The 24,827-nt window shown below is 30.5% G+C and overlaps 2 protein-coding genes and 1 long non-coding RNA gene across 3 annotated transcripts; 1 reads left to right on the forward strand and 2 right to left on the reverse strand.

Annotated features, from left to right (window-relative positions):
- The first annotated feature begins 4,865 nt into the window (after positions 1 to 4,865).
- Positions 4,866 to 11,621, forward strand: LOC101251402 (uncharacterized). Its single transcript, XM_004244559.5, has 9 exons — positions 4,866 to 5,621; positions 6,685 to 6,876; positions 6,967 to 7,089; positions 7,183 to 7,220; positions 7,329 to 7,434; positions 7,557 to 9,731; positions 9,961 to 10,116; positions 10,326 to 10,405; positions 11,077 to 11,621. Exons 1-9 carry the CDS (start codon positions 5,544 to 5,546, stop codon positions 11,321 to 11,323), a joined length of 3,195 nt encoding a protein of 1,064 aa, XP_004244607.1. The 5' UTR covers positions 4,866 to 5,543; the 3' UTR covers positions 11,324 to 11,621.
- Positions 11,622 to 13,495: 1,874 nt separating this feature from the next.
- LOC101251702 (uncharacterized) lies at positions 13,496 to 15,414 on the reverse strand. Its single transcript, XR_011211102.1, has 3 exons — positions 15,003 to 15,414; positions 14,264 to 14,494; positions 13,496 to 13,690 (listed from the first exon to the last, which is right to left on the reverse strand). It is a non-coding gene; the product is annotated as an uncharacterized lncRNA (long non-coding RNA).
- Positions 15,415 to 20,501: 5,087 nt separating this feature from the next.
- LOC101252008 (RNA-binding NOB1-like protein) lies at positions 20,502 to 24,215 on the reverse strand. Its single transcript, XM_004244561.5, has 5 exons — positions 23,743 to 24,215; positions 21,940 to 23,062; positions 21,582 to 21,750; positions 20,984 to 21,097; positions 20,502 to 20,870 (listed from the first exon to the last, which is right to left on the reverse strand). Exons 1-5 carry the CDS (start codon positions 24,128 to 24,130, stop codon positions 20,721 to 20,723), a joined length of 1,944 nt encoding a protein of 647 aa, XP_004244609.1. The 5' UTR covers positions 24,131 to 24,215; the 3' UTR covers positions 20,502 to 20,720.
- Between the last annotated feature and the right edge of the window lie 612 nt (positions 24,216 to 24,827).

A 24,827-nucleotide genomic window follows, 5' to 3' on the forward strand; every position in this document is an offset into this window, starting at 1 on the left:
AATATATATTTTTAATCAAATTGATATATAATTTTTTTTAAAAAAATTATGATAGTACTTATCGTATAGTTTTAATATCGAAATATATATATATATATATAAAATATTGAATTAATTTAATTCGATTTAGGTTTAAAAATTAACTTTTAAAAGGAAAAAATACGAAAAGTAATTTAGGAAAGAGAAAGTAATATCTATACAACAACATTTTATTCTTATTCTATTATTTATAGTAAAAAATGCAAGACACGAATCTTTTAAATACATGTATATTTTCATTTAACAATCATATGATTTAGTAATTTTTATTCACACTTTAATAATTTAATTGTTTATCCATAAATAAATAGGAAGTGGTCCATTATCCAACATGTGTTTAATTTGGCTCATTCTTTTGTTTCCACTAGAATATATTACTTAATATATAATATATTCTTTAATTTGATTCTAATTTATAATTATATTTTTTGATTTTGGGTGTACAAAGACACATACATTCTATGTGTCAATTTACATTTTACATAATATCCTACGCGTATTATGTTAAGTCACACTCATGTATCTATTTTCTTAACTTCATACAAATTTAAATATTTATTTGTACAGCCAAAATTTAACAACATAAATATAAAATGAACCTGAGTTAAATATAGTACATTGTATTATGCTATTTAGTAACATTGATATATCTTAGGAGAATATCTAATTATTCATTATATACCTACTATATTATCAATAATCTAAATTAATCTTCTAGAATTTGATTATTTTATAGTATTTGCTCTCTTTATAACACCTTAACGTGACAAAAACATGATAAATAAAAAAATAATTTAAAAATAACATTCAAATATATTATTTCAACTATTAATTGACATATAGTTTTATACAATGGTTTAATTTATTCCAATTGTGTATATCTACTTGCTTCTGTTTAATATATTAATATTTTAGTTTGTTATTCTTTTGATTTATGTATAATTTATTTGTTTGATTTGAAAAAATATAATTATTTAATAACATAAAGAAGAAAATTATGAGAGAGAATATTTTTTAAAAATGAATATAGCACTTAAAATTTCCATCAATTACAATATATACCGCAAAATTTGCCTCAATTTTACAGTTTAATTTTCCCCCCCTTTAAATGCAATGACAACTTGCTTTTCCTAAACAATTATTTTAGCAAAAGAAAATTAATTTTATTTAAAACAATGAAGTATCAATCGTGTATTTTTTTCAAAAAGATGCAATAAGTATTTATTTTAAAAAATATTTTTATTTTTGAGCAAAAAAAAAAATTAGAGAAAAATTCTTCACTTGGAAAATAATGCAAAAAGAACTTAAAGAATTTTTCAGAATCAAATTAAGATAACTTACCATAATTATAAGCATGTTGCTTTAGATATATGGTTATCCTAATTTGGTAACCTAAAAGGCAATAAATATATATATAAAAAAAAGTTATTCGCATCGTATATTTACACTAAATTAATACAATTTTTATTATTACGTGATTTAATAAAGTAAAATATGTGTTAATTAATGATGGTTAAGTAAAATAAACTATGAATTTAAACACATGACATGTATTTATTGGCTTGGTGTATACATCGATGCGGATAAGTTTTACTCCAATAAACATCCTCTTATAATCGGCTAGAATATTAGCTATTTTATTAAAATACAAAGTACAAAAATTTCATATATTTGGGAGATAATTATATTTATATTACTTTATGGGAGTAATATATTCGAGAGGGGATAAAATGTGCATTCAAGAAAGGATAAATGTATCCGGGTCACGAGAGGAATATGAATGTACTCAAAAAGAAATTTTTGTAATTTTTCTAAATGATACGAATTCTAGAAATTATGATATTATGAATTATGCATTTATGTAATTTTTCCCTATATAAAAAACACGAATTCACATAAACTCAATAACTAACATTTAAATCATACACACATATTCATATCTTATATTAATTGGATATCATTGTAATAATCATAGAATTTTAAATGCTACATCCGCTTCATGAATTAATTAACTATTTGTTACAAAGAGTTTAATTTATTCTTAGACTTAATTAATATATAAAACTTGTCTAATTCTATTAAACATGTATCCCAGATAGACAAAAAATATGGCAGCATTCACTGTAATTCTAATATATTTTATTAATTAAAATAAAAATTAAGTTGCTTCAAACAAATCTTTATATGTTTAATTAGTGATTATTAAATAAGATAATAATAATAATTATTATTATTATTATAATAATATTTTAAACACTTCTTACTTACTTGTACTATGCTAATTAATATTTTCACCTAACACTAAAAATAAGTACCACAGGCCAAAAAAGTCAAGAGTTTGGGCATCAATACTGACTCTTTATATTATTAATTATTGGTATACTATAATATTACTATATATTATAATTTATACAATGAGATCCAGCTCTATAATTCAGCTCTTAAATAATTGTTTTTTTTAATATTTGAGAAATTTAAATATCAAGCTTTTATTTGTGGTAGATAAATATTTTGAATTTGTATATGTCTAATCATAAAATAGCGTAAGTTGATTATTTCTCACCTTTATTATTGAAAAATAACAATTGCCATGATTTTTTTTTTCGTTTTACCGGTGAAATACTCGTAAAAATAATTATTTGATAAGATTTGAAACTTTACGACAAACGTTGCCTAATCTTAAAGTAATGTACATTGTCCATTTTTAATCTATTTTTTAAAAAAATTATCATACACCCATTCTGAAATAACACTTACTAATCACTTTCGACTTTATCTTTAAAAATTTGTTATTATCGTAAAGTTTCAAGTTTCACGTGTAAAATTTTAAGATTATGTTTATTTTGTTAATTGTCCAACTAATTCACATTTCACGCTACATTCTTACAACTAAATCAAAGTCAATGTCTCTTAAATAATTGTTATCAAGGTCAAATAGTGATTTAAAATTATATTATAATAAATAATATTCAATTACTATAATAACATGGTAACAATATAGTTTTATGAGTTTATTTATGTGACCATATGTGAAATTAAATGGTAGTAGAATAAAAAATTATTTATCAATTAAAGGTGACAAATTTAATTATCTTTTAATGAGGATAATCATGTTTTAGGTGAGAGAAATAGGGACATTTAATCTCCTAAAAATGAGACCTTGTTTGCTTAAATAAATTGTGACGACATTATTTTTTATATCTTTTTTATTAAATTTTTATCAATTTATTTTTTATTAATAAGAAAAATAATTGACGTGACAATAGATAAAAATAAAATAAAAATTATTAGACCATTCAAAATTGGTGTGCATTATTTGTTGCAAAGAGCCAAATTTGAAAATTTGATCCATTTTGATAGTGATTTTGTGTTTTTCCCATTATCCTAATATATGTAGAAAAGAATTTAATTAATATAGATTGATATTGTAATATTAAATTATACGATCTACGTATAAGTGTGTGATTGACTGTATATATAATTTTTTTACTAATTTATATATATATATATATATATATATATATATATATTTTATTTTTAAATTTAAATTCAATTTATATCATTACTCATAACACGTTTTAGAGAAATGTAAAACATCCTAAACAATTTCCTTCCACTTAATTTTAGGATTAACCTCATTTCGTTTTAATATCTTCCCTCATTGTAGCTGAGAGTTTAACCAATAATTTTTTAAAAAAATCACAGTAATAGATATGATTTTTTAAAAAAAATTATAGTATTGGTATATATATACTTTAACCTATTAATGTATCTAAAAAATCAGCTAAAATAAGTTGACAATTTTAACAAAGTAAGATTTTTCTTTGGCCACATAAATTTTTGAAAAATCCAATAAAAAGTAATATGTTCATATCTATTTTGAACCAAACATTTATTTGAAAAAAAAATTGAATATAGCCAAATTGGGAAATTGACACATTGAAGTGTTCATCAAGGCAAGTCTCTTGGGAATTTTTGCCAATTAAAAAACCAATGAGACAAATTATATAGAATTAAAAAAAAATTAAATGCATTAACTTCAATTTTTGGTAACTTAAATATTAGAAAAAAAATAATTTTAGTAATTATTTCTATTTTATGTGTATTAATTAAAAGTGACACAAATTTCATAATCTCAATTTAATTTATTTTTTTTGACCCTTTCAAACACATCCTTGATATGACAGAAGTCTCACATCATAAATTAGATACCGAAAGCCTAGATCCCTTTAATATTTTTTCTTCAAACTTAAACGAATCGAGAGAGATAAACCCACAATAAATATTTTCAAAATCGAACCCCCTTGATTAGAGATGATATGTATAACCAAATAAATATAACTAAATGAAAATCAATTTTAACAACTTTCTCTAATTTTACTCTACTAATTTTGCTTAATATTTTGATGATATATCATAAACAACTTTTCTGTCCCATAAAAAATAGGAACATGATTTAAAGTCAATAGGAAAGTCAGAAATATTGTTAAAGTTGTTCAAGATTTAATATTTACGTATGAAATTTTCTGCCTACATATTTCATATATACTTTTTTATACAAACATAATATAATTTTATTCAATTATCCTCCTATACGTGGCTGCGTCATTGACCTAAACTTTATATGTATATTCTAGTCTCTCGAGACTTTACTCGTAAAATTATATGTATACTTTTTTATACAAACATAATATAATTTTATTCAATTACCCCCTTATACGTGGCTGCGTCATTGGCCTGAACTTTATATATATATTCTACTCTCTCGAAACTTCACTCGTAAAATTATTTTATCCGATCTTGAATTTGTCGGTACCTCTCAAAGCAAAGAAGAAAAAAGGGAACTTTCACTTCCAATATTTTTATTTTGTTTTTCTCTTTTCCCCTAATTTATGATCATAAATACAAAATAAAAAAAATAAAAAATCAATAATTATTTTCAAAAAGTTAAAATAAATTAAAGTAAAAGGGAATATTATTATTAAATATTAATATATGAGTTTTTTTACACAACTACTATTTCATGCACAATATATAGAGAGAGAAAACAGAGCACATATATAGAGAGAAGCAGAGAACTACTCTCTGTGTGTGAAAATCTACCGGAAAAACTCCACTAAACCCACTTCAGATCTACCGTATTCTCTTCTCTCAACCCATTTAATAATCAAATTCATCACTTTTCAATCTCAAAATCCTGAAATTTTAGAGAAAAAAAATGATAAAAATGGCTCTGTTTTAGCTCATTTTCATCAACATTCAATAGTTCGGAGTATTTTTTTTTAATCGATTTCGGTCATTTTCTGTGTTTTACAGCGAGAAATTCGAACTGGGTATTGTTTATTTTGTTGAAATTGGTAGGGGTTTTTGAGTTTTCATGGTGGTTTTAAGGTAGTGCGCGCCGGAGCTCCGATAAACGGAAGAGGAGAGCTCCGGCGAGAACTGTGAATTGGATTTTTTTTTGTAATAAATGAGTTGAGTTGAGGGTAGAAGTGTAAAAAAAAATGTTTAAGTCGGCAAGATGGAGGAGCGAGAAGAACAAGATCAAAGGTGTATTCAAATTGCAGTTTCATGCAACTCAGGTAAAAACTATATATATATATATATATGCAAAGATTGAATTTTTACTGTTTGTGTTGGTTCTTGGTAGTTATAGATTTTTTAAAAAGAGGAATGAGTGTTGAAAATAGAAATCTAAATTGGATGATTTTATCGATTAATGGAGTAGTTAAATTTGATGACACATTTCATTTTTTTCCATTAATATAGTTTGTGTTAGCTGCAGACTTCATTTGTGGGATTACACGGGATATGGTGTTGTTATTGTAGTTGTCTTTGTTATATGCTAGGATGAGTAGGTTGACGTTCAGAGTTAATAGGGGATTTCTTTCCATTTTGTCCGAGGGAGTTATCTGGGACGTGTACTGGTTGGAGGTAGGAAGTACTTCGTTGAATTGGTTGAGGTGCGCGCTAGCTGAACTTGATGCTACGGTTATGAGAAAAGAAATTCAAGAGGCATGTGCTCTATCGACTAATAATTTGGCATTGGAAGATAAATTATTTAGTGTTGGGATGATATGGTGTGTTGTAGTACTGTTCTATTACTATTGGTTGTTTGTTGTATTACTTGTTTTTCTGGACTGCTTTGGACTCTTTTTTTCTTGAGCTGAGGTCTACCGGAAACAGCCTCTTTACCTCTGCGTAGACTCTATCCTCCCCGGACTTCAATTTGTGGGACTACACTGGGTATGTTGTTGTTTTTGTAGAATGAGATGGTGGCAATCAAGTAGAATAGATATGTAGGATTCACATAATCAATCCAATAATTTGGATTTGATTCGTAATTGGTGATTGATTGATTGATCCCTCTGCATTTTCATGGGAAAAAAGCTGTTCTCTGCTTGCTTTTTCCTTCAATTTGTTTCTCTTCAAAGCAGACACTTTTTTACGAGGCAATGGATAAAAAGTTTAGGGTATCGCAGAAGAGCATTGTCTGCTAACTCATGAGTCAGCAGTCACTCTTTTGAGACAGTGATGCTATCACGCTTCAATCCTTCTTCTGTTTCTTGTTCATTTTTCTATAGGGTAGTTGAAATACTGGCATTCTTTCAAAACATAACGGATTAATTCGTATATGTGACATAGGTAGCGGGGGATGCATTGATGATATCTGTGGTCCCTGCTGATGTGGGAAAGCCAACGTTAAAATTAGAGAAGGCACCGGTTCGTGATGGGAGCTGTTACTGGGAGAAAGCAGTTCTTGAAACTGTTAAGTTCATTCAAGAACCGAAGTCGGGGAAGATTCATGAAAAAATCTATTACTTCATCCTGGGAACTGTAAGCTGCATTTGCAAGTCTACGATTTTTATGCTGCATTGATCCCTTAGCAAGTGATTTACATAATTTGTTTGGGAGTGTACTTTGTAGGGGTCTTTAAAATCCGGAGTTGCTGGAGAAGCTTTGATTGATTTCTCGAATTATGCAGAGGCGTCTAAGATCTCTTCTGTTTCTCTTCCGCTAAAAAATTCAAAATCGGGAGCTTTATTGCATGTAAGTCTCTCATCCATTCAAGAACGAATATGTATCATATTGCTATTTTGCGAGCTTTCTGGACCTGGTTGAAATTTTGTTCGTTGTCCATAGGTTTCGATACAGAGGATTCAGGATTCTTCTGATCAAAGGTACTGTCCAGATTCCCGATGACTTCCATGATTTTCTTCTGTTTTTGTTTCTTGCGTAGTGTCGAATTTAAACTAGTCTTTTTAACATCTTTTTTGGTGCTTCTACAGAGTTGAAGAGATTGAAGATGCAATACCAAATTCCGATAATATGATCTTGAGGACACAATTAAGCAATGATGACGTAGAAGCTAGCCTTGAGGGAAATTCTACAGAGGTAAGACATAAAAACTTCTGTCTGATTGCAAGAGAACGGAGATCCGAGGATTGATCCTTCGACCTGAGTTTGTTTCGACTGATAAGATTGTCTCTTTTCTTGTTTGTATTTGGTTTTAATAGGATGGTCTGATCAACAAACCTATTTTGCACAATGGTGAACTGAATGGCATCCGCCGGGCATCAGGTGAATCTGATATTACCATGTCCAGTTCTGGAAGCAGCTCAGGGCTTGATACGCCTCGGCAAATCAAAATGAGAAACAACATTGGCAATCAGGATCACATAAACTTCCCTTTGTCTCCAAATGATGCGTTAATTCTGCGGAAGCCCAGTATTGACGTCTCTACAACAGTTTCTGACGAAATTCAACAGTCGGAATGGTTGGGGTGTTCCGCTCTCGAGGCAAGTACAGATGGCTCTTCGAGTACTCCAAGAGAAGCTCTTCATAGATTAGCATCACAGGAGGTCTCAGATATTGTTGTTGTGAAACTAAAATCTGAGCTTGCAGCGTTTGCTAGGCAGGTAGAAGTGTCGGATTTGGAACTTCAAACCTTGCGTAAACAAATCGTCAAGGAGAGCAGAAGAGGTCAGGATCTCTTGAAAGAGGTTGCTAGCCTGAAAAATGAACGAGACGCTCTCAAAGAAGAATGTGACAAACTAAAAGCTTCCCTAAGACGTCTAAATGAGGCGAAATCCAAAGACAAGTTGCTCTACAAACAAGGGGATCTTCAAACTCTTGTTAGTGAACTTAGGCAAGAATTGGCTTATCAAAAGGAACTTAATGCAAATCTGGAAATACAACTTCAGAAGACACAAGAATCGAATTCCGAGTTAATTCTTGCTGTGCGTGACCTAGACGAAATGTTAGAACAGAAGAACAAACAAAATGTCTGCTTTTGCAACAAATCTACCACATCTTGTGATGCTGAAAATTTGCCGGATGTTCTCTCCAAGAATGATATGATTGATGAAGACGACGAAGATCAAAAAGCACTAGAGCAGCTTGTGCGAGAGCATACTGATGTCAAGGACTCATATATGCTGGAACAAAAGATCGAAGACCTGTGCGGTGAAATTGAGATATACAGGAGAGAAAGAGATGACTTAGAGATGCAGATGGAGCAACTTGTCCTCGACAATGAAATACTGAAGCAAGAAAACCATGATATCTTATACAAACTCGAGCAAAGCGAGTTTCAGGAACAACTGAAGATGCAATATGAATGTGCAACTTCTTATTCAACTGTAAGGGAACTTGAAGGACGGATTACAAGTTTGGAGAATGAACTGACGGAGCAAGCAAAAGAACTCTCCGATTCATTGGTCACCATAAGCGAGCTCAAAGCTCAAGTCAGTAGCCTGGATGAAGAACTGGAAAATCAAGCACAGGGATTTGAAGCTGATCTTGAAACTCTTTCTTGTGATAAAGTCAAGCAAGAGCAGAGAGCAATACGAGCTGAAGAAGAACTGAGGAAGACAAGACAGCACACTGCTAGTACTGCAGAGCGGCTTCAGGACGAACTTAAAAGTCTCTCCATGCAAATGATGTGCTCACTAAAAGCGAACGAAAAGAAAGCGTTACATGAAGCTAATGAGCTCCACCTGCAGAAAATGCATTTTGAAGAGACGCTTCAAAAATCATCTGAGGAACTCCGATCAATCAGAGTGCATTATGAAGCAAAAATGCTTGAGCTTTCTAGCCAGATAACTGATATGTCTGGTCAAATGGAAAAACTGCTGTTGAAAATTGAAGCAAAATCCGCACAACTAGAAAATCAAGAAGAGGTGGCTAAAGAAACTGAACACCACTTGTCGCAGAAAATCATATCTCTTAAAGCTGAGATTGAAAATCTATTAGCAGACAAGAATATCCTTCATCAGCATGCCGAACAGAAAAATATGCTAATTGAGGAGTTGGAAAGTACTAGGAAATCAATTGAGAACATGCAATTGCTTGTCGAGCAAGGTCACAGTGAAAGAAGAGAACTAGAAACTAGGCTAGATTTAGTGGAAAAAGAAGCTATGGAGACTGTGAAGGAACTAAATTCCACGAGGTCTATTATGGATGAGAAGGAGACATTAATATTAGAACTGCATTTGGAAGTGAATATACTTATATCTGAATGTAATGAAATGAAGAAGTCTCTGTACGAGGATGAATCCGAGAAAGAAAATTTGAGAAAGCAGCTGTCCCGGCTGAAAGAGGATCTGAACAAGAATGAGGATGCATTAAATAGTTTGGAAAAAAAGCTCACGGATTCTGACAGTCTAAAAGAGACAATAAAGTTGCTTGAGGTAATATTCACGTACATTTGATCTACCTAAATCTAGTTGTAAATTGCTGGAATTGATTTATTCGTGTACTTTATAACATGATTGAGATTGTTTCCGTCTACAAAGGTAACATTCATGTAAGAAATCCGTTGTGCATTTACTCTTGCTATCTCTATTCCTGCATAGGTATTTTATAAAAAATGATCATTGATGAGTATGATCAATCTAAGTTTTCATTCCATCATCACAGTGTCAGATCAAGCTGAAGGAAAATGCACTTGATAACGCAAAGGATTCATTTATGGAGAAGGAGAAAGATCTTCAAGACAAAATCGAAGAGTTAGAAAGAAGATTAGAAGAACTCCAACAGAGCACAGAAAGGTTCTACGAACAGAAGTCCCTAAAGGTGAGCAGCAAGAACCTTATCGTGTACACTAGCATTGTCACAATAATTATTATAATTCGCTTCACTAAACATCAGACATAAGACCGCAACAATGATGTTTGAACTAGTCATGATTGAAGTTGCTAGGTCAGGTCTGATTCGAAAATGATACGATTTTTACACTGTTTAACTCTTAAAGTTCATCTGACTGAAGGTACATTTTGATACAGGTGGCGATGGATGATCTAAATCTCACAACTACAACAGGCACGGAAAATGAAAATCCCTCTCAAACATTGTCTACAGAGAGGTATGAGTCCTGCCCTGCATTCATGATTGATTCTTATGCCGTTCAAATCTATGTTGCTTGAACCTTCAAAAATGTTGCTCGGTGCATGTCGGTTTGTGTGACAACATTTTTGGAGAGTCAGAGCTATATAGGATCATATAACTTTTGACAACGACAAGTTTATATTATTAAAATCATTAAATATCACTATTGAGTCACTTGAAAAAGGATAACTTAGCACTATTTGAGTGGCGGTCCATTTTTGACATGCATAAACATAGATAGACACTTTAACTTGGTGTCAACTAGGGATAAACTCTCCAACTTTGAATACACACATCTAGACACCTCAACTCGTCTCCACTGTGTAACTTGAACACTCTAACTTACAAAATGATCATCTAGACATTTCCAAAATTTATGTGCCACATCAGGGTGGACAAAGTGAGGACAAGTTGGAGTGGGTTAGTTGTCAGTTGTAAACAAGTTGAGGTGTTTCTACATGCACTCTCAAATTTGGAGTGCTTATATGACAGCCGAGGACAAGTTTGAGTGTTTGTATATGTATTATGCCTTTTTGACTATACATACACATCTCGTGAATAAACTGTCGAAGACTAATTATTCTAGATGTCTATACAATAGTTGTATCTGTTCTACATTCCTAATTGGCAATGCATATACCAATGCAGCAACAACAGCTGTTGTTCGGACGAGGAAATGGAAAGCACAGCATGTAATACCAGAAATCTCGAAGAACTATCAAATGAAATGGAACTACTGAAGGAGAGGAACAAGTTTATGGAAGTTGAATTGAAGGAAATGCAAGGTAGATATTCAGAAATAAGCCTCAAATTTGCAGAAGTAGAAGGAGAAAGACAGAAGCTCGCGATGAAACTGAGAAACATCAAGAGCACGAAAAAAGAACTGGTAAAATAGATTTAAATTGAAATAAATGTAAATTGCTGAGGAATTTTATTATTATTCTTTACTTATTTTTTCCTTGCATAGAGTTACACCATCAGATAAAATACAAAAAAAATGAGTAGTTTTATCATATAGTTTACAATTCTTTTGAGAAATAAGATGCTGTGTAACAGCATTTCAAGTTGTTTTTGTAGGTAGTGATTGGTGGTATTTTCTACCTATGAATTTTTCTTTTTAGTAGAAAATTACGTTGTATATATACGAGAATATTTTTATTTATTTATAAGTTGTAAATATTGAATCCTTTTGATTTCTGCGCGATCAAGGTAAACTAAAAATTCTAACTGTTTGATCTAATAATCATATGCATAACTCACTTGTGACAAAGTCATACAGCTTTATTATACTCTAGAGGTTTCGATTCTTTCATTCTTAATCAAAAGATTTGAATTCAGATTTTAAAATATTTTTTTCTCGATAAAATACTTTTAGTCTGTTAATAGATCTATTCGATGTAAATTCAGACTAATTGGCCAATGAGCTTCAGAAATGAATGGTTAACTGAAAAACAATTGATTCTATAGAACTTCCAAAAGACCTATTGTATGTTTGATATAATTTTGCTTAATTTGCTTATTTTATTTTCAATCATCTGCCATCTTTCGAGTGCGTATTGGACGTGACGAGCTCAACAGAAAAGACATTGATCAAAAGAATTGATCTCTAACTTTCCTAATAAAGTATCGTATATCATATCAACTCAATCATTTTTATAGATTATTTACATATAAATTATTTTTTCTATTAATATCATTTAACGTAAGATAAATTTATCTACAAATCAAATTATATCACATAAATTGAACACGAATTCTGAATGTTAGAAGCTTGAACACGTTTGTTGAGCCCATAAGTTTGTATTCATGCTAATATTTTCAACGTGGTCTGTTTCAAAAAATATTACTACTCCAATCAATCAATTTATTAAGTAAATTTAAATTAGACGGTTAGTATATTCGAAATGTATATTTGATGATTAAATTTGTTAAGATCACTCTGATTTTAATTAGAAGTTTTAAATTCAAACTCTTAAATTAATAAAATAACTCCATATGGAAGTGTGCGTTTTTCCTTTTAGTGGGACATATATGATACGAATTTGAAATAGTGGACCAATACAGTCTGATAATTAAAAAAAACATTAACATTTTATTAAAAAAATGGTTGCCTTTTTGTTCTATACAATTATAAATAAATTCAAAATTTAAATTCGATGCGTTAATACTTAAAATTCTTAGCATAGAAGTACATATATATATAGTGTCAGCTATCAATTATTGTAGTTGATTTTTCTTCTTATATTATATGCTTTAACTTGTTTGAATATTTATATATAAAAAAAAGTAAATGACAAAGAGGATGACTTGGAAAGTGATTTAAGAAGGTGATAGAATATATAATTATTTAATTAAAAGCAATCAAGTATATAAAATTCTACCTAATTAAAGTAAATGTACGATTAAAGATAGTGGTAAAATAAAAAATATCTTCGTCTTCCGATTAAAGATCACGAGTTTAAACTTCAGAAATAAAATGTATCGATTAAAAAAAAAGATACAAAAGCTACTTTATAAATAAAGAAAATTTAAAAAAAAAATCAAACAATTAAAAAGATGCGTTAAATTATTGTACTTTATTTATAAAATAATAAGACCTAAACGATATTGTTATAAGGAGATTCTATAATCTCGTAAGTTAGAAAAATCACCCTACATCACTTTCAATATCTTCTTACATATAAAGAGAAATTAAATTAAACGCACAATACATTAAAATTGATATGATCAATCTTGAAAAATACTATAGTACTATTTGTCAGTTTCTTTAAAATATCCTCAAAATTAAAATTATATTATATAATAATTAGCATGACTCCTGTACAAAAATGATACTACTAGAAGAAATTTTATAGGAATTTTGTTGTGGGGTTAGTATATGTTATTGTCATCAACATATATAATGTTACAAATATTTGTAAGGCCCCACCAACCCTAACCTTGAAAAGTACTCGAAGATTGAGACGGTTAAGAAGATTTTAATTCCGGACTGGGGAAAGAGCGCGCCATGACTTACTTACTCACGAAGTTCAAAATGAAAAGGGACGACCCCCTTTATAGCCTCAAGAAAAGGAAAGATACGATCTTATAATAACAGTTCGGAATCTGAATAAGGAATCAAGTCAGTTCATAATTTTCCATGAATCAATCCACATACTATTACAAAAGCCACAATTAGTGAGTGATCTATATTGGGTTCCACTTCTAAAGTTAACACATCTTCACCATACCCAAATCCTCTTGATGATTGCTTTTGTTTTACCTATAAATAAATTCACCACAAAAATGTTTTAAAACAAATAAACAAATTTTTAATATTATCACGACATTTGAAAGATAATAATAATAGTAGTCACATAATTTTTAAAGTTGAATTAGGTTCAGTTTCTATTTCTTATCGTATGGTATTAAAATCATATTAATTCCAATTCATATTTTACCCCCACGTTGGGCATCCTTCGTATATTGTTCATGTTTCACATGTTAAATCCTGAACGTGTCGGGAGGTGAAAGAGAGTATTGAGTACACAACAACTATGGAAAGGAAAATGTAATTTCTTATATATGTTCATTTCCTTATCATAATATATCATAGACGAGCTCATTCGATTTTTAATTTTCCGTATCTAATATTAGATTCTATATTATATTTTTCACGCTCTAGCATGTAATTAATCAGCAACTCTAGGGGTGCCTATTTAGTAGTTCCAAAATCGTGTTGGATGACGCAACTAGACTTTTTACGTAGTTTTACATAATTTTCATCTCTTAAGTTAATTTTATCATTACATATATATCGATAGTATAAAAAATTATTCGACAAAAACATACTAACCTCTGCAACAACTTGTCCAGTAGAATTTGTAACTTTATATGATGAATTTCTATCGAATTGTTGAATTTTGTAGCAATTTATTCCTACATTATTTTCATCACATGACCCAAAATTACAAATGACATTTTCTCTTGAAAAAATGTCACAATTTCTTTTTACTTGAAATAATGGCCTCCCTTTTATTTCACCACATGATCCATATCCATTCCAACGACCAAAAACTCTTAATTTCTGAAAATAAAAAAAATATATATATATATCATTAAAAATTAATAGTAATAATATTAACAAATCAATATAATATTTAATTTTTCAAGAGTATTAAAAATTGATAATAATATCTAATTGTTGTCTAAAACGATGTTGAGAAGTTAAAAGATTAAGTTAATTGTGAAGGAAAATGACAAAACCTCATGTTTTCCGATAATCAAGAACACTATCAGAAAATCGCTAATTTTAACGGATTCAATCCGTTGGAAATTGGCTTGTCGACAACTTTTCCGACAAAAATATCTTATCGACTAGTCAAATTTTAACGAAAAATTTCTAAATTTTATTTTTACAATTTTGATAGCGTGAGATACTGGTGTCAAAGATATATAACATGTGAGTTCGATAGAATTCAACACTTAATTACTATCACTTGAGATCGTATCTTAGAATTCAAAATTCATAAAGTTTAAATTCTGACTCCCCTTTCTGATAGATAACAATAATAATATTATAATTAATTAATTACCTCTCTTTTTATTGAGAAGAGAACTTGGCCTTTGAGATCCATGATACAAACTTCATCTCTACAACTTTCTTGGTAATTATCAACTCTAAAAACAATTTCACCTTTGGAATTAAAAATAGTACATCCATTTCCATGGAAAATTAAAGATTTCATCCATATAGTAAATGTTTCTCTTATAGATTTAATAAAAGGCGATGGCGACGACGATGATGATGAAGGAGAAGATTGTTGTAACAATAATTCAGGACATATTTTAGCCATAATTTAATTGAATTAGGAGCTTGAAGGAAGAAGAAGAAGAAGATGTGAAATTAAAGAATTAAAAAAATAAATGATATAGTATATAGTTATAAGAGATATACTTGAAAGGGCTTTATATATAAATAGTGTATAACATATTTTGAAGTCACACACTTGAAAATAGCTGAATAACATTGACTTGGAATATGTCTATGTGTAGATTTGACAAGGGTTTAGTTTCTTTCTTGTTCAGTCGTGGAGTCAGAAATTTTTACGAAACTTATATAGTTATATATTTTTCTTTAGGCTAGGATATATATATATATATACACATATGATGTTTGTAGACCTTATTCTTATCTCTACAGAGAGGTTGTTGTTGACGGGCTCAAAACAAATGTTTTCGAAGTAGAGTTGCAAGTACAATAAAAAAGGGAAAAATGACAAATATGTCTCCGAACTATCATAAATGGTATACAGATATCCTCTGTCATACTTTTAGGACATCGTTGCCCCTCTCGTTCAAAAACTATAGCATATATATCCTCACTCTAACGGAAGACTAAATACAGACATGTGACGCAATCTTATCCGTCGATAAATGTCTGATCGATGGATAAGATTATGACACGTGTATATCCGTTAGCATAAAGGGTATATATGCTCTAGTTTTTGAACGGCAGGGACACCAATGTTCTAAAAGTATGACGAAGGGTATTTACATATCATTTGCGATTGTTCAGGGGATATATTTATTCTTTTTCCCTAAAAAAAAAATGAGGCAAGTAGATAAAGTAATAATTATAAATATAACAAAACAAAAAAAAATGTTTGTTTTGTTTATTTATTTTTCTTGTCTTTGTCCATTATTATACATACCCTACACATTGATGTTATTTTTTCCTAATAAATTTGAAAGTGTCATGACTCTAGGTAGAACCCATTCAAAAAAAATTTAATTATTTCTCTTCCTATTTAAGTATTTAATAATAACTTATTTTGTACTTGGGGAAATTAATTAATTGTATTTGTATATTAAATATAAACCAAAATTTTGACTGAATTTAATTACATGACTTATACCAATTTCTATTTTTAGGAGGAGTCAATAAACTCGGTTGTGTGTATGAATTAATTTTTAGTTAGTTTTCTAGATGAGATCAACAATAAAGTTATAAGGGCAAAATGGTCAAAATTTCTCTCAAATTATGCGAAATGAAATAAATTTACGCATCGTAACGGACTAATTATGTTTTTATTTTCAAACGATGAAAGCTAATTAGCATGGTAACGACACAATGTACATGTATCGCAATTAAGAATTAATTTTTAAAATTTCGGGTAAATTTGAACCTTTCACATAATTCAGGAGGCAAAACTTGACCTTTCTTTTTAATTTGTTAGTATAGTTGAGATAACTATACTAACGTGTTTTTGCGATTACAACTTGTTAGATAATTGCTACGTATTATGTTATTGTATGTGTTGTTAGTTTAATATAACATCGGTTTTGATTGTCATTTAAATTTGTTATTTCATATCATCAAATTCATATAACGAAAAATCTCATTTTATATGATGTGATCGAAGTTTTACCTTATTTTTTCCAACTCATTCAGTTTTTGTGTATTATCTAATATTTCTATTTATTTTTATTGTACTTTTTTTTTTTATAAAAGCTCTCGTACCCCAATTTTTTTGTAAGCTTATCTATCGTATTACATTTAATGGCGGAGCTAGAATTCGGTGTAAGGGGTGTCAAAATATAAAAAAAATAAAATCTTGTAGAAGTCAAGGAGTGTCAATATGTAATATAAATATACATAAAAAAATATTTTAATTCTAGCTACACAATGTAATTTTTCGACGAAGGGGTGTCGGCCCCTTTACTGCATGTGGCTCCGCCACTGATTACACTACAAGAAAAGTATGAATTACATGAGGATTTTCTTGGGATTAGTATAAAAATCCGTAAAAAACTTATTTTCCTGCAAATTTTCATACTAATTCCCAAAAAAATCCTCATGTAATTCATAATTTTCTTATAGTGTTATATAATAACGAAATAGTATGATGTTATTTGTCCTAATAATATATTCAACAAAACAAGTGCATGCATACATTATAATACGATACAATATAATAATAAAATCAAACGTTAATAATCTTTTAGTTATAACCAAACAAGGCCAAAGTTAGAAAATCTTGTATACAAACAAATATTTTTTTTTAAAAAAAAGATCACTTTTTTTCCACTAGGCCAAAACTAATTATAATTAAATAGGTAAAAGAATTTAGCACTTTTATCCACTAGGGACATAATTACAACTAATTATTCGTTTTGTTAATAATTGATTACATCATTTGCTTGCTAATCACTTAATTAGTAATTAAACTGATAGTGACTAACTACGCACTTTTTCCATCCATTTTCCTTAATTTGGAAAAGTAAGGTCAATTTTAAAATTTATGTACCCATTGAGAACTTCAAACGTCAATGAAAAATCGAATCGCGTAAAAAAATATTCATACAATCGTATTATTTATAACGTAATTAGTAAAAAAAAAAACGTTACAGATATTGATTGATATAGTGCGATGATTAGCAGTGATCACGACTATTTCATGTGTTCACGCATAATAATGTAAAATTCAGAACCATTAAATTTCAAATTATGAATTCGCTTCGAAGAAAAATAAGATTTAGAAGTAATTTTTTTCGATTTCACATGTAAAGATGATTGGATAGTAAAAGTCAAGATATATGAAAAATATATATATGTTTGGATAATTAAATATGTAGTACAAGTTGATAATTTTTATAAAAAAAAGTATGACTGTTTTACGTATTTACCAGATTTTCAGTATGAAAAGTTAGGTATATGATTTATAAATTCAAATTAGGCTACTGCTTTTAGAAAATAAATATTGTTCATGCATTTAAATGCCGCCTTGAAGAAATTAACATGCAACTATATGATAATTAGGTTGTCGTTATGCAAAATTATTTTATATATATATATATATACACATACATACGCAACTCTAACTTATCGAGCATATGATCTTGGTAAGAGATCTATAAAAGATACGAATTAGGATAAAAGATTAGTAAGTAGTGTCGTCTCATAATAGCAAATGGGCAGAGCCACCTTAGGCAAAGAATCGTTCGATGAACATCTTTGTCGAGAAATTATGTGGTGTATGAAGGTTAAATGTTAGGTTTGAATGTTGTCATATCGGTTTATCTTTCCGACCTTGGGCATAAAGAGTGGTTCAATGAATATCTTTTGTTGAAAAATTATATGGTATATAAATATTAAATGTTAGGTTTATGTATATATATTTAATTTGTGCACCCTTTAACACACTAACACTATGTTTGAATCATTGTTATCCATTGTATTGTGTTGTATCGTTACTATACCTACAATGTTTGTTTTGATTGTTCCTTAAAATGTATTGTATTGTATTGTTAAATTTCGTTGTTACATAACAACGAAAATCCCTATTTTATGGACAACCAATTTAATGTGTTTCCTTTGTTACTTAATTTCTTTTTCCAATTACATATTAAATGATATTTCAAAATAGCCTAACCCTTTATCTTAATTATTTAAATCTAATCAAACTTCCTACCCTAGAATAATTAAGAATATCTTAGTAAATTTATAAATTACAATACAGTATGATACGACCAAATCAAACAATTAAAATGTTATTAAACAATAACAATCAATACAATTTAGCCAAACATTATATCTACCCTACAGTACAGTACAATAGAATATAATATAATACAATATATTATGAAACAATGGGTAACAATGATCCAAACAAAGTGTATGAAGAAAATTTGTACATCTTTCATTAAATTCTTAGCTCCACCACTATACTATACACTCTGTTCATTTTTAATTGGCATACTACAACTCTCGTACTTTTAATTCTTCTATTATTTTTTTACTATTTATTGTTCCTACCTTATACGTCGATTATTATATTATTTTATTCTAGTTAATATTCGATTTTGATATTGTTATTTAACTAATTCCTATTTTTTTTAAAAAAAAATTATGCGTATATCCCCTTTGGACAACTTAAAACATTACGATATTTGAAGTTAGTTTTAATAAAGTCAAATTTAAAACATGACTAAAATTTAGAATTTCAATCATAAATAGTAGTAGTTCAATCTCGTTTGATGTACAAGATATCGTATGAGACTATTTTATCCTAACTTCCATAGGAGAGTAATCCCATAATTTCAGTACAAATGGTGGAGTAAAATAATCCCGAAATTACCCAATACCTCACACTAAACACGAGATAAAGTTGATCAAAAATTTAAGGGAAAAGGGTCTGATATACCCTTCAACTTTGTTATTTAGAGTTGATATACCCCTTGTTATGAAAGTGACTCATATATACCCTTACTTGTAAACAAATAGCTCACATATACCCTTTTCCTCTAACGGAAATGAAAAAAAAAATAATTTTAATCTAAATTTTTATTATTTTTTTCTAAAAAATATCCTCGTCAAACATTTTTTTTTGACTTTTTTTTGTTTCAATGACTAATTTATAATTATTATTTTGATTATCAAATTTATTTATGTTTCACTAATATTCTTGTAAAACTTATTGTAGAGGACCAAATTTTTTTTAAATTACAATACACACAAAAAAAAATTAAATTTTTTTTCCTTTAAACTAAGGAATGAAAGACAAAAACAAAATAAGAATAAGAAACTCAAATAATTATAATAAAAGAAGTTAAAAAATAATTTATGTATAAAAAAATTAAAATATACCTTGAACTTTGATTGAAGATTCATATATAACCCTGAATAATTTTAAAAAAAAAATTAGAAGTAATAAATATAAATTTAAAACTAATTTTTGAACTTCCGTTAAATGAAGGGTATATGTGAGTCATTTTGTAACGGCAAGGGTATATATGAACCATTTGTATAACGGTAAGGGCATATATGAGCCACTTTTGTAACGAGGAATATATCAACTTCAAATGACAAAGTTGAGGAGTATATCAGACCCTTTTCCCAAAATATCAAAATTATTATACTTATTTCACTTACAAAACGACCATAGACATTATTTTTGATGACTAAGATATATCTAAGAGTAGCACAATTCAAAACTCAATGGATAATGAATCAACCCTAAGGAAAGCTACACATCGTCCCATATTAGTTGTCCACTTTCTCCTTCCTCCGTCCCCAAGTTGACACAGTATACTAAGAATGAAAATATCACATGATTTTTTAATCAAACTGTAACATATTCCTGAGAACATCCATAAGCATATCACCAAAAAAAAAAAAAACTGTAAAAGAGGATTTGGTAACATTGATCTTCAGGGCATCCAACTATATAATGGACTAGTATAGAAAACCCAGATCGACTCGTACAAAAATGTGAATTCATAAGAGTAGTCTTTTTTTCGAAAAATTCAAACTAATGCTTAGCGCGAGAATAATGATTGTCGTTAGGATTTCTCTTCCCGCTGAAAACAGCTAGTGCCTTGCGAACAGGGGGCTGCAGAGGAGCCTTCTTACTAGTATGGTTGAGAAAAATAGTGTCCGGAGTAAATATGTTGTCATCTCCCTACAGAGAACAAACGAATCAACTCAACTTCTCACGCAGCGCGAAAATGTAATGTTCCTCATATTACTTGAAAAGAAAAAAGAAAAAAAAGGAACATCTTTGCTGAAACCAACCTTGTTCTTCTTCTTTGTTTTAGGATAAAGATACTTCTGCGGAAGCTGGTCCTCGCGTAACACTGGGTTCTTGGTAACAGCACCTCTACCCCCTTGAGGTAAAGGCAGGGAGAACTGCAAAGGGAGCAATCAGCAAAAATGTTTAACATTCTAGCTACGTTGCTCGGACTGAGTTCAAAAATATTATCTGAGTGTGCGCCAGATCCCCCAAAATGCTATTATGCATTTTTGGAGGATCCCACACGGATTCAATAACATTTTTGATGCGTCCGAGCATGAAATTGGACAAGAGAGGATTCCAAGCATTGGTTACATGTAGAAGTCCCCTCCACGTGTGTAGGGTGTAACTAACACAAAATCACTAACTAAAATTTAGAGAGAACTTTCATGGTTATGCTTCACAGACCACTCAAATTTGATTCTTGAATGCATTCTGTTGTAATTCGATTGGGGAAAAAAATAATAATGTACAGAAGCAATGACAAATATGAACTTATCTCAGCATATTACTCAAGTTACAGTTTTTAATTAGGCTGCTGTTATGATTTATAGAAGTGTAACAGTCGGACATATTTAGAAAAGGAGATGTCATTCTCACCTTTGTCCCTCGCAAGGATATACGTGGTCTGCGTGCTGCAATCACAATACCATTTTCGCCAACAGTCACTGCTACCTTGCGTAAAGTGCCCCCATTTCCACAATTGGGACAGAAAATCTTAGTAACATCTGTTGTCACTTTATAGCAGGCATGGCATTTCAGTACCCACCTGAAAACAGATACGCTACTATAAGCAAATGATGCAATCAAATAATAGGATTCCTAACATCTAAGGCAGCAGTGTATTAACTGGATCATTCGGAGTATGTCAATAGTCCGCTTGCAGCAATCATAACAACTCTGGCAACTTTTATGACATGAATAATAGACAATGGATATTACAACAGCTTTTACATACCTGTGCAGCTCACGGATCTGCATTCCTCCAGGTGCCACAAGGCGTAAACCCATTTGAAGAATAACATTTTGCATTGCATAATCAGCTGTCACACAGGCCACACTTGATTCGGACAAAGATTTTAACATCCAACTTTGTTCACTGCTGTTATCATCCACAAACGATGTCTCAACGCTCTCATCCATCTGGCTGGACATCTCCGCATATTCCGCTCCTACATCTGCACAGACGAAATCCTCCCCTTCATCTTCTTCAAATTCTTTACCGTCTTGATTAGCATCATTTGATTCAGGCCCCTCATTGGAAATGTTTACATCTGCGTCATCTTGAAGAGCTTTAGCAGAATCTTCTTCAAGCCGCATCTGAGACAAAATCGTAGACAATTTTTCTTCACCTTCTCTTACTTCAGAAACATTACCATCCTCGGCATTAGCCTCAGGATTTTCTTCAGGGATTTGGTGCATAGAGATATCATCGCATTGACAGTTCTCGAGGTTTTCATCGACTGTATTTTCAGTTGCATCTTGTAAATCATCCACTTTAGATGATGTTTCAGACATTTCACGTCTAGCTTTTCGCCTGAGAAATCTCCTATGAGTACTTCTGCTCACAGCAGGTAGCCAATCATCACCATGATCGTCATATTGTCCCTGTGATGCATCAATTCCATCAGCAACCATCTTCTTACCATCAATCTTCACCTCTTTTTTCTGTGGCAAGTACTTTTGAGGTTTACTGAAGCCATCATCGAAATCCATCTGATTCTCAGAATGAGAATCACCACCATTCACGACAGAACCATCTCTACCACTTTGTTGATCAAGAGGAATAACATTCAAGCTCAAATCTTTCAAGGGAAGAATTCTAGAGGTAGTGTCTGCTCCTTCATCAAGTGCATGTTCTATTGCTTCCCATTCTTCCGGATTAGAGATGTTAGCGCCCCATCCAGGCAAGTCCTTCTCCGGCAACCTTTTTACATTAATCATGTGAATAGCTGGAGGGCAATCTCGGAGCTGTTGAGTTCCATGAAATTGAGCGTGCAATGTGTAAGTTAAAGCAATGAGCTTGAGATCCACATCAGAAAGTGTGTGCAAATCACCAGTACTCCTTGCAAAGCTGATAACTGCAAAGCCAGGTAACACAACATATTCAACAAATATCCTTGGTGTTTCTTTCAGCAAGATAAAATATTTTTTCCTAACACCTCCAACCACCCAAAACACACAGTAGCCTTTGTGAGCTTATTCGCTCTGTCGATCCCAAGCCCAAATTAAAGATGAGGCTTTTAATATAGATAGATGACTAGAATATAACTAGTCAATCAAACGATCAATCTCTACACCTTGTTTGGATGGTTGTTACCCCTTGTACTATATTATTAGTTTAAATACAATATTTGTTTTGACTGTAACTTTTAATGTATTTACATCGTTTAAATCCATTTTTATATAGATAGATGGCTAGCATATAACTTCTCTTTTATGTTGAGCGCGATACAATCTTAAATGTTCATTAGTATGATATAATACAACACAATGCAATACAATACCATAAACAATAAGTAACAACCATCCAAACAGAGAGTTAAAAGCGAATAAGTGGAATCACTTACATGTAAGATGTAACTAAACCAAAGCAATCAAAATAATATTTTCTAACAAATCTACCAAACTATACATTCAACAAAACACTTAACCATAGGTCACGAGTTCGAGCCCCGATACATAAACACAGGTTGTTTGCAACTCGATTATTCCACCGGATACCTAATACCAAAAAAAAAAAAAAAAAAAAAATTCCAACCTTTTTTAAGAGAATCAGGGGAAGGCTCCGTGGTATCAATAGTGAACGGAAGTAAATTGAGTGAATGACGGGAGTTCCGGTCACGAATCTCCGCAAGCACTTCAGGTACAGTAACAAACCGATCAGCCGAATGATTCAGCTTATCTCCGCCTTGAATTATAGCGTTTGCATCTACCACAGCCACTGCTATCCCCTTCGTCGACTTACAGCTCCCTACCATAACTCCATTACCTACCTTCGCCGCCGTTTCTGCAGCTACGGCGGCAGTGACGGTGGCCGGAGTAGTAGTAATTTGCGGTGGTGGCCGTGGCGGCGGTTGTTGCTTCACTATGTTGCTCCAACATGGTGGCGGAGGAGGGGGTTGGGTATCCATGGCTGTAGAGCTCATAGTGATGAGAAGGGGACGCTAAAACCCTAAAAAGTTTGTTGAAATACAGGAAGACAAGATAAACGACGCCGTATTTAGTCTGATGTTCTTATTTTTTTTTATTTTTTTGATTTCCTATTATCATACTAATTTATTTCGGTATTTTAAAATTCGAATTTGATATTCAAGGATATGATAAATCGATAACTATAGTTTGTTCAACTTCTACTAATATATATTTGTATAATAAAACATTAGGAATTGAAAAAAGAAGTTTCAATTATATCATACCAACAAATTACATGTGTAAGAAAATATATTCAAGATAAAGCATAAACAACTCTTTTTGTTAATTAATTAAATTTCAATCAAAATAGAGTAGTCAAAGTTTCGTCTTATAAACATTTAGTTTACATAATACTAGGTTTCATATTTGTTAGTATTTTATTATATATATAAATTATGCTTCTGTATGATATTCGCTATTTCGGTTTATTATTTCTAAACACCAAATACAGTATCAAATATTAAAAAAATTAAAATGTATACCATACCAAATATCATAATATCAAAATCACGTTATTAAAAATTTTGATTTCGATATACACCATACCATACTCACCCCTAACTCATATGTTTAAGGGAAAATTCTTTTTTAAATATTTATTTTATTTTATCAAATTTTTGAAAGAGATGTTGACATGAGTACACGGACTAG

The sequence above is a fragment of the Solanum lycopersicum genome, chromosome 8 (assembly GCF_036512215.1).
Source record: "Solanum lycopersicum chromosome 8, SLM_r2.1".
NCBI classification, from domain to species: Eukaryota; Viridiplantae; Streptophyta; class Magnoliopsida; order Solanales; family Solanaceae; genus Solanum; species Solanum lycopersicum.